The following is a 9,420-nucleotide window of genomic DNA, read 5'->3' on the forward strand; positions in this document are numbered from 1 at the left end:
CCGCATTGGAACAATTAAAGGATCAGAAGAGGAGGGCAGTACTGGTATCGGATCGACCAACCAGGGAACGAAGGAGGATGATACGCGCGAACGTCGGCGGCGCTCACATGTGCAATCACCGATGAGTTGTAAGACCCCAAAAGCAGAAGGACGCTGACAATATGAAGGGGGCTGGTTGTATGAATGGGATCTAGCTCCACACGTAAAAGGGTGGAAAAGTATGAATTTCCACTGTCTTTGAATTGTAGAAATAAGGGAAGAGAGTATTTGTATAGAGTTGTCATACGGGAGCAAGGCGTGAGATGGTGTCGAAGGAAGGGCTGTCCCTGAGGTTTTGCATTCCATGCTTTAGTTGCATATGAAGGAGTGACCGGGGTCCCATCAGGAGGCATTCACCATCAGTATGGTGTGGCCCTTCCTCCCCTTTGGCCGAAGGCTCTGTCCCGCATCCTTCCCACCCTTCCAACCTCTTCTTCTTCTCTCTCCAACCATATAATCCCTCTCATTCCGACACTTGCATCCTCCTCTCCCTTTCCCCACACCATCATCATGTCCACCATACTCCCCCCTTCCCTCGACCTTCCCGCTCACTTGTCTGCGCACAAGTACTTCTTCGTCTGCACCCTCACCGTCGCAGCATGGGACACACTCGTCCTCTCACCACGCACATGGCGTCTCATGAAGACAGGAGAGTGGCCTCCCTTGAAGATCATCTTCCAAATCCTCCGTTACCTCATGCCAATCGAGTTCACGATCGTTGCCGTCGCATTCTTCAGTCAGTGGACGCCCGACGTGAGCAGATCATACCAAATCACAACCATCAGATCACCTGACAATCCATACAGATGTGCCAAAAGTTCTATCTGTTTGAGCCCGTGACTACTGCCATTCTCATGGGCCTGTGCTCCCGTTTGTCGCATCTTCTAAACCAAGCGAGAGCAATGCCTGATTCTGGAGATAGTAACCCTGTGCATTCGCCTTAGTGCAATCTATGACAAAAACCGAATGGTCAAGTTCGGCCTCAGTGCTCTCCTGGCGATCCAGGTCGTTGCCGATGCTGTCTGCTGTGGTTTCTACCAAGGTATGTAGCCACATCATACCGACGGTTTTGCGACGGTTGACTCATTGAACCTTCTCAGTGATGCCCTTGGATGTAGGTCAGGGTTGCATCGCTGGTCCTCGCCAAAGCTTCGTTGCGCTCTATTGGGCTGTCCCAACCGCATTCTACACTGTCTGCGTATGCAACCTTGCCATTACTTGTTACATGGCTGAAACTGAAACTTCGGGTGCAATCTAGCTGGTCCTCGCGATCCACCGCTCCCTCCGCTCGCGGCGTTCCAAGGCGATTGGTCTCTGGAAGCTCATTCTCCGCGACGGCCTGAATCTGTACGGTGTACGTTATCCGTTTTCAATGGTCTTTCATTTGTCTCATAACGGCATCAGGCTATTTGGATTGTGAATATGATCAATTTCCTATTCTGGATCATTGCACAGCCTACCGACAGCGCGGACACAATTAAGACTATTGTTACAAGGTCGGTTAGTTCCGGTAATTGTTTCAACCAATTGCTGAACATCTTCTAGCATGTGCGCCGTGCTCACCACCACCATGTCCCTGCGTGTCATCCTCTCCGTCCGCGGCTCCCTTGCTGAAGGTGGCTCATACGCCGGCCAGTCGCAGGGTTCCACCTCCGGCAACCGCTCCGGTCCCTCCGGCGTCAGCTTCTCCCGCAACAAGGAGACCAACGTTGTCAACATCTCCAACGCTGGTACTGGCCGGAACAACCAGACCTTCACTCTGGAAGAGATGCGCTCCAGGGCCGAGCGTGACTGGCAGGATGACGGCAAGGCATCCATTACAGACAGCCGCTCAGTCCTTGAGACGAAGACTGCTGAGGACACCCTTAACCCCTACAACCCCACCTACCCCGGCGTCACTGTCACCATCGATCGCGAGGTCGAGCACCCCGGTGCTGCTCGCGCTGCTTGAGCGTCATTATTTGCATATTCTATTTGGCTGTTGTTGTTTATCTTCGTAATTTCCGGTAGATAAGAAGCCCTCCATATTCTTGCTTGATTTCATCTTCATGTCGTTCGTTAGGTTGTGAGATACGTGTGTCCCAATGAACATGGTCCCAATGAACATGGTCCAGCGTCGGCGGCGCTATTAAACTATTATTGGTGTGGGTAAGTGGTATAGTGCTACATTTCGATCTTCAATTTTTGTCTACTCGTCGTCGCCTTCCCATCCTCTGCTGCGCTCCACAGCACGGTTCCATGCAACCCACATCCGTGCCCTCTCCTCGGTGCTGATCTTTGGGTTAAAGGTCTGGTTGCCTTGGGTATTCACTCTGTTCAATGTCTCTGGCCGCCGTACATCCCAACCAAAGAGTCCAACCGCTGACCCAGCCAACAGTGCAGATCCAAGAGCAGTGGATCTACAGGAGGGTCAGACCGTATTGGGCGTGCTTCAACCCCTAAACCCACTCTCTCATCAACGGCCTGATGACTTCAAATCCACCGATGTCCGCCTGGATCTGCATGGCCATTTCCGAATTGGTTACCCCTCCATCGACCTTCAGATGTTCCAGATCCGCTCCATGATCTTGAGCCATGGCTTCCAGAACAGCCTTGGTCTGGTACGCAATGGCTTCCAGGGTCGCTCGGGCAATGTGTTCAGGTGTGGTATAGGCGGACAACCCTGTCATCGGCCAATCAGCGACTGTCACAAGTCGATGAATCCTGACGCACCGATAAGGAGCCCGCCGGCAGCGCTGTCCCAGTAGGGAGCCAGAAGACCAGAAAAGGCTGGAACAAAGTACACGCCGCCGGTGTCCTCTACTTTGCGTGCCAGTTTGTCCATATCAGAAGCCTTCTCAATCAGCCTCATAGAATCTCGTAACCTGTTCGAATAAGTATGAAGATGGAGGAAAGAAGGCAACAGCCGCGTACCACTTGATTGAGCTGCCGCACGTTGAGACTAGAAAGCAATCAGCATTCTAACGATACGGAAGCTGTATTACTTACTACTACCTTCTAACGCATATATCGGTTTCGCATTTGGTCCTGGTTGATATGCAACCTGCGTATACGATCAACATTCAACACATAAGATCTTCCGTTGTACCCACAGTGGTGATCAAACCGTGATCGCTCTTCACAACCTCCTCTCCCGTATTCCACAGCAGGAATGCGCCTGTACCGTACGTGTTCTTGGCTTGTCCTGGCTCGAGGCACTTGTTGCCCACCAGGGCTGCCTGCTGGTCCCCGACGATCCCGGCAATTGGTACACCTTTGAGCGGGCCATCTGCCATCTCCGCGTATACCTCGGATGAAGACACAATCCTCGGCAGGATATTCTCTTTGAAACCAAAGAATTCCAGCAACGCAGGTGACCATTGTAATTTCCTGATGTCAAAGAGTAAAGTTCGGGAAGCATTGGTCACATCAATGATGTGGATGCCAGACTTCACGCCACCGGTCAAGTTCTATCATGCACACATGAGGTCTCACAACCACAAATGCGCGGTGAAAACACACATAGACGAGCCAACTGTCAACCGTGCCGAACAGCAGCCGATCCTCCTCATGAGCTTTCTTGACTTCCTCGTGGTGCTCCATCATCCATGTCAACTTCACAGCAGAGAAATAGGTCGATAAAGGCGTGCCAGTGCTTCGGGGACGTTAAGCTGGAGGGCCGAGTTCACTTAATCCTCTACTCACATGGTGACAAGGTCATCCACTGAGTTGATGTGGTGATCATCATGAACTCTAATACCCTTCTCCTTGAGACGCCTCTCCAGGGTATGGATGACGCCTCTGGTTCTGGAATCATCCCAAACGATGGCTTTGCAAAGCGCTTTCCCAGTGATACGATCCCATGCAACGGTGGTTTCCCGCTGATTCGTTATACCTGGCATACAGTGAGGACTGGAAGGCAATCGAGATAGGCTGGGCTTACCAATCGCCTTGATTGACTTTGCAGTATGACCTTTGGCCTCTAGGTTCTCTACCGCCTCCTCTACGCAACGTTCGACGACCTCTTGTATTTCGTCGGGCTCATGTTCATGCCATCTGGCGGCGCTGTAAGCATCGACACGACTCGTGGCCGATTCGACGTACCCAGGGTGCGGGTAGTATTGTGGAAATTCTTCCTGTGCCTCCGCGATGACTTCCGCAACGTCATTAAAGACGAGGAAGCGTGCGGATCTGGCAGAAGATGAGCCCTAGTCTATTCCGTGAGGAGGCAGATTTGCTCACGTTGTACCGCAATCAATCGCACCAACGAACTCTTCCTGTTGGGACATGCTCGAGAAAGAAAACCTGAAGCAGACAAGGTGAACAGGAAATGAAATATGTCGCTGTCCAGGGAGTAGGCTTGGGCACAACGCCCTCCTGCCTAAAACAGTACGGCCCGGACGGACCGTGTGGAGAAGGGTCAACATAAGAGCGCCCATCATACTCATCGCCACCCGATCTCTCTCTCTTCTCTACGGAGTCGGCTCGGAGAAACTCATGACCATCACGAGTGTACTTGAGTCGCAGCTTTCTGCAAGCGTTATTCCTTACAAGGGCAAGAAGAAGAAGATGACAACGCGATGAAATGAATTTGTGTGGAAGTTCAGCCAATGTGGCTGGGGTGATAAGCAGATGCTCACTGTTAGACGGTCGTCGAACACGAGCAAGTTTAACCCCAGGTACTATGACCTGCTTCAAACCCTTGTTATACCGGTTCACAAACCCGACTTCAGTGTGTGCTGGCCAGTGATTGAGAAACATAAGGCGGGGCGAATGTTGTGCTGGATCGCTATCGTTGGAGCATGCGATCGCGAGTCCGCTTCAAACCCGCCACGCGCGTCCAACATATGAATCCCTAACTTATCTCTCGCCATGCATCGCAAGACACGTCCAGCAACGACGCGCGGCCCTTACTTATAACCCCCACTGTCTCCTTTCCATTCGCATCTCCAACGACACCAGAGCATCATGGGAGGCGGTCAGCCTAAGAACGACTTTCGCGAGGATGATGTCCTGTCACTGGACGAGGATGCTGTCCCACCATACGCTGAGGAGTTCTGTGCATTCATCGACGAATGCGTGACCACCTATCACGCTTGCGAGTTCTTCCAGCGCGAGCTCACGCAGGTTGGCTACATCGAGCTGAAGGAGAAGGAGGTGAGAATTCGTTCTGCGCATCCTTGAGAGCCGAACTCATTGCACAACAGAATTGGATTCCGAAACTCAAGGCAGGCGGTAAATACTTCGTAACTAGGAACACTTCCAGCATCATTGCCTTTGCCATTGGCGAGCAGTACTCTCCCGGAAATGGATTTGCTATGATTGCCTCACACATCGATGCCCTCTGCATGAAGGTCAAGCCGGTGTCTCGTGCCAATAAGGATGGGTTCGATCGCATAGCCGTTGCTCCGTATGCTGGTGGTGGCGCTGGCCAGTCCTTTGATGGGAGCTTCTCAACGTGCGTTCTTTTTGTTATCTTCCACGACATTATTTGATTTCGTCTAAGCTGGTGGGACCGTGACCTTGGTCTAGGTGGTCGGGTGCTTATAAAAGGTGCAGATGGAAAGGTTGTACAGAGACTCGTCTGTCTGTCCAAGCCTGGTGCGCTCTCTCTGCTCACCCTCGAATACCCCTAACTCTAGCATTACAGTTGCTCGCATCCCTAGTTTGGCTGCCCACTTCGGTGATCCAGCAAAAGGCCCATTCAACTACGAGACCAACATGGTTCCCTTGGTAGGCATGACCTCTCCCGACGCCGAAGAGGTCGTTCCTACAACCATGGGCAAACAACATTCTTCTCGTCTTTTGAAGGCAGTGGCGAAAGAACTTGGCGTGTCTGTAGTGGACATTGTGGATTTCGACTTGGAGCTATTCGATAAAACGCCTTCCTGTCTGCTTGGTTTCGACTCCGAATTCATCTCTGCGCCTCGCATTGACGACAAGCTCTGCTCGTTCGCTGCTATAACTGGCTTGATCAATGCCACTTCAGATTCCGCCTTTATGGGGCAGAGTGGTATTGTCAATGTGGTTGGTTGCTTCGACATGGAGGAAGTTGGGAGTGCACTCAGACATGGAGCGAGGAGCAATTTCATGCAGACTGTCATGGAGCGCATTGTGGAAGCACAGGTGGGCGCTAAAGGCGAGGATATCACTCCGTATACTGCTGTAAGTACCTCGACCATTTCTGTTACCATCCTCTGATACATCCCAGAACTTGTATGGCACCACCGCGGCAAACTCATTCATGATTTCAGCCGATGTTACTCATGCGTTCAATCCCGACTTTGACGGCATTTACTTGAACGGCGCCGCCCCGATGCTTAACATGGGAGTTGTTATCGCCTGCGACCCGAATGGGCACATGACTACTGTTGCTCCTGCGATTGCCTTTGCACGCACAGTTGCAGAACTTAGTGGAGTAGAAACCCAGCGTACGTTGGGATATGGTCGTGGTACACAGTTCAAACTGACTTGTGCATACAGTCTTCCAGATCAGAAATGACTCCCGTTCCGGAGGTACCGTTGGTCCCATGTTGTCAGAACGACTGGGTGTCCCAGCGATCGATCTTAGTCTCTGCCAGATGTCAATGCATTCAATCCGAGCGATGACTGGAGCCAAGGATCCTGGGTTTGGTGTGAAATACCTCGAGGGGTTCTTCAGGCATTACCAGACAGTTTCCGGGTTGGTGCAACAGGACTATTAGACCGTAGATACTGTAGATCTGCCATGCACGAAGTATTTTATCGTAGTAGTCAACTTGACCAAGTCATGGATCCTGCAATATCTGGTATCGTGGCTCATTAACGCCGATGCCATGTTGTGGGGCTGGATATTACAGTACAGTACCCACGCTTGAAGTGTGGTGCTCCTACAAGACCCCATGTCATGGAGAACGTGCCCGAGAACCCCACAGTCGCGTCTCATTGGCCAACCTCCAATCGGCCTTACCACTGATCTTCACAATCCACTCGCTCAGTCATGGTGATATTTCCGACAAGGACGTGGACGGTGAAGACGACGATATATAAGACCGAGTAATGACCCCCTCCGCTGGGTCATTCAAATTGACCTAGCTTACTCCAACGACGCCTTCAATCATTTACCAGCATCGACCATACACTGTCAACATCGGTTCCTTGCCATCGCAAATCAAGTAAGAGAAGCAGTCATGTCAGTGAATAAAATGGGAGAGAAACCCACCGTTCAATATGTTCGTCTGGGAAAGGCTGGGCTGCGCGTGAGCGTACCTATCGTTGGATGCATGAGGTGCGCATGTTCTGTCATATCCAACAACCGTTACTCACACGGTCTCCTATAGCTTTGGCTCGCATGAGTGGCAGGTATGTCATTTCCATCCTATTTACTAACGAGACACCCACATGGTCGTGCCAGGACTGGGTCATTGATGAAGATAAGGCTATCGAGCTTCTGAAGGCTGCGTGGGACCGTGGTGTCACAACCTTGGACACTGCTAATGTGTGAGTCCTTCGTCATATAAAGGCTCATATCTATTGTATTCACCTTAATACGTAGGTACTCCAATGGGATGTCCGAGAGGATCATCGCCAAGTTCATCAAGAAGGTTCGCATGTGCACAATAGCACGATTTTACTGTTCTGAGGTGTTTTCCAGTACAACATTCCTCGGGAGAAGCTTGTCATCATGTCCAAGTGCTTTTTTCTTGTTGGCGAGCAGCTCGGAACAAACACAATCACCAATCCTCTGCTGGCCAACGAGCGTGACTATGTCAATCAGTCTGGGTTGTCTCGAGGCGCCATCTTTAATGCCGTCCACTCCTCTTTAAGGCGGCTTGAAACAGATTACATCGATTTACTTCAAATCCACCGCTTTGATCGCAACACCCCACCTGAGGTATACTGGAGATGCCATTCCTGTCATACATATTGAAGTCCATTCATAGGAGACGATGTCCGCTTTGAATGACCTCGTCCGCTCAGGCAAGGTACGATATATCGGGGCAAGCAGCATGTATGCCTGGCAGTTCAGCCTGTACAACCAAGTAGCTGGTGCGTATACTGGTAACGCGTGCCTCTGCTTTACTAATGGAGTGCTTTAGAGAAAAACGGCTGGACGGAGTTCGTCTCCATGCAAAACCACTTCAATCTTCTGTATCGTGAAGAGGAACGGGAGATGATCCCGTACTGCAAGTACAAGGGTATCGGGCTTATTCCATATGGTCCCCTGAGTCAGGGTACTCTTGCTCGTCCTCTCGATCCATCCAAACATGATCACGAGAAGACTTCTCGTGAAGAGACCTCAGTTCTGAAGCGCGTGTACAATACGACGGACCGTGAGATCATTTCTAGGGTCGAGAGGCTCGCCAACACGAAGAACGTTTCCATGGCTCAGATTGCCATTGCTTGGGCACTGACAAAAGTTGACAGTCCCATTGTTGGAATGAGCTCTGTGCGTGACGTTTCAGTTCTTGCATTATGTTTGTGATTTGACACATAACAGCCTGGTCGTCTTGAGGAAGCTATACCTGTTGGCGTCTCCCTCACCGAAGAGGATATCAAATACTTGGAAGAGCTCTATCAGTCGAAGAACATGCAGGGACCTCTTTAGAGTTGATGCGAGTGTGAAATGACAAAGTGATATCGTGATATATGTGCTACATTACTCTAAGCGAGCCTCCCAGGGTATTGACATAGTTTGCCCTTCCATTCTGACGACAAGGAGCAATCCATCTTAGCGAGTACAGATCAACAGGTGTATAAGCTGTTACACCACTTCACTCGGATGTGTACCAGTCATTCTCATTGGGACTCAGCTTCAGCACATGGTTTCTAGCTCGTGTTGAACTTCATTGCGAACATATAAAAGAAACACGGTAAATATTTTCCGTCAGCATGAACTGATCTGGGCAGCTCGAGGAAAGGTTGTTAATCCATCTTTGGTTGTGGGGCATGCGCTGGAATTAGGTGCGCGCATGCCTATAAATGGGACCGAATTTCGCCTTTCCTGTCCCCGCAGATCTCGACTGAACCTCCCCGCCTTAACTTAAACATGTCAACCACGCCTGCGAAGAAGATGCTGAAGCTGATCCCGAAGCCGCCAACTGGTGCCCAACTCCTCAGCGGTGCGATCAAGATCATGGACCGCATGAACGCCGCTCTCGACAAGCCGATTTTTTCGGCTGCGAAGTACGCGAAAGGCGCGTCGATCCGGGAAGCGGTGATGCTTCTCGCAAATAGCGGGGAATGGCACCGCGTTGCCAACCTCCCAAAGGTCTGGCTCGACGTGCTGCCGGAGGACGACAGGGAGGAGCTGCTCTGACTAACCAAGCCGGCGGATGAGAAGGAGGAGGAGGAGGAGGAGGAGGAGGAGGAGGAGGAGGAGGAGGAGGAGGAGGAGGAGGAGGAGGAGGAGGAAGATCGCCG

General features: G+C 51.3%; 5 protein-coding genes across 5 annotated transcripts; 4 read left to right on the top strand and 1 right to left on the bottom strand.

Annotated features, from left to right (window-relative positions):
- Nucleotides 1-549: 549 nt before the first annotated feature.
- Nucleotides 550-1,990, top strand: DACRYDRAFT_15200 (uncharacterized protein; the record flags this gene model as incomplete). The annotated part of the gene is made up of 7 exons (XM_040771081.1): nucleotides 550-792; nucleotides 846-909; nucleotides 962-1,081; nucleotides 1,158-1,237; nucleotides 1,298-1,393; nucleotides 1,444-1,535; nucleotides 1,585-1,990. 7 exons carry the CDS (start codon nucleotides 550-552, stop codon nucleotides 1,988-1,990), a joined length of 1,101 nt encoding a protein of 366 aa, XP_040630274.1.
- A 175-nt stretch (nucleotides 1,991-2,165) lies between these two features.
- DACRYDRAFT_21564 (glycerol kinase) lies at nucleotides 2,166-4,418 on the bottom strand. Its single transcript, XM_040772450.1, has 11 exons — nucleotides 4,261-4,418; nucleotides 4,123-4,209; nucleotides 3,962-4,074; nucleotides 3,724-3,913; nucleotides 3,541-3,673; nucleotides 3,132-3,488; nucleotides 3,028-3,082; nucleotides 2,953-2,980; nucleotides 2,752-2,903; nucleotides 2,488-2,701; nucleotides 2,166-2,438 (listed from the first exon to the last, which is right to left on the bottom strand). Exons 1-11 carry the CDS (start codon nucleotides 4,305-4,307, stop codon nucleotides 2,228-2,230), a joined length of 1,587 nt encoding a protein of 528 aa, XP_040630275.1. The 5' UTR covers nucleotides 4,308-4,418; the 3' UTR covers nucleotides 2,166-2,227.
- Nucleotides 4,419-4,986: 568 nt separating this feature from the next.
- DACRYDRAFT_115554 (peptidase M18 aminopeptidase I) lies at nucleotides 4,987-6,722 on the top strand (the record flags this gene model as incomplete). The annotated part of the gene is made up of 6 exons (XM_040770029.1): nucleotides 4,987-5,175; nucleotides 5,226-5,476; nucleotides 5,525-5,619; nucleotides 5,669-6,183; nucleotides 6,230-6,449; nucleotides 6,502-6,722. 6 exons carry the CDS (start codon nucleotides 4,987-4,989, stop codon nucleotides 6,720-6,722), a joined length of 1,491 nt encoding a protein of 496 aa, XP_040630276.1.
- A 223-nt stretch (nucleotides 6,723-6,945) lies between these two features.
- DACRYDRAFT_65625 (Aldo/keto reductase) lies at nucleotides 6,946-8,626 on the top strand. The gene is made up of 8 exons (XM_040775791.1): nucleotides 6,946-7,285; nucleotides 7,338-7,352; nucleotides 7,405-7,497; nucleotides 7,553-7,601; nucleotides 7,652-7,891; nucleotides 7,941-8,046; nucleotides 8,097-8,446; nucleotides 8,498-8,626. Exons 1-8 carry the CDS (start codon nucleotides 7,188-7,190, stop codon nucleotides 8,603-8,605), a joined length of 1,059 nt encoding a protein of 352 aa, XP_040630277.1. The 5' UTR covers nucleotides 6,946-7,187; the 3' UTR covers nucleotides 8,606-8,626.
- Nucleotides 8,627-9,046: 420 nt separating this feature from the next.
- On the top strand, nucleotides 9,047-9,316 carry DACRYDRAFT_106543 (uncharacterized protein; the record flags this gene model as incomplete). The annotated part of the gene is made up of 2 exons (XM_040768284.1): nucleotides 9,047-9,183; nucleotides 9,235-9,316. The coding sequence occupies 2 exons, from the start codon at nucleotides 9,047-9,049 to the stop codon at nucleotides 9,314-9,316; spliced, it is 219 nt and encodes a 72-aa protein (XP_040630278.1).
- Between the last annotated feature and the right edge of the window lie 104 nt (nucleotides 9,317-9,420).

This window comes from Dacryopinax primogenitus (assembly GCF_000292625.1).
Source record: "Dacryopinax primogenitus strain DJM-731 SS1 chromosome Unknown DACRYscaffold_6, whole genome shotgun sequence".
Lineage (NCBI taxonomy): Eukaryota > Fungi > Basidiomycota > Dacrymycetes > Dacrymycetales > Dacrymycetaceae > Dacryopinax > Dacryopinax primogenitus.

Excerpts from the sequence above, each read along its gene's own strand:
- DACRYDRAFT_21564 (XM_040772450.1), bottom strand. The coding sequence starts at position 4,307 with ATGTCCCAACAGGAAGAGTTCGTTGGTGCGATTGATTGCGGTACAAC. Across the intron at positions 3,489-3,540 it reads TTGACAGTTGGCTCGTCTAT|AACTTGACCGGTGGCGTGAA; the intron begins GTGTGTTTTCAC and ends TGTGCATGATAG. Across the intron at positions 2,439-2,487 it reads ATCAGGCCGTTGATGAGAGA|ATCCACTGCTCTTGGATCTG; the intron begins GTGGGTTTAGGG and ends ACCCTCCTGTAG.
- DACRYDRAFT_65625 (XM_040775791.1), top strand. The coding sequence starts at position 7,188 with ATGTCAGTGAATAAAATGGGAGAGAAACCCACCGTTCAATATGTTCGT. Across the intron at positions 8,047-8,096 it reads CCTGTACAACCAAGTAGCTG|AGAAAAACGGCTGGACGGAG; the intron begins GTGCGTATACTG and ends GGAGTGCTTTAG. Across the intron at positions 8,447-8,497 it reads CCATTGTTGGAATGAGCTCT|CCTGGTCGTCTTGAGGAAGC; the intron begins GTGCGTGACGTT and ends GACACATAACAG.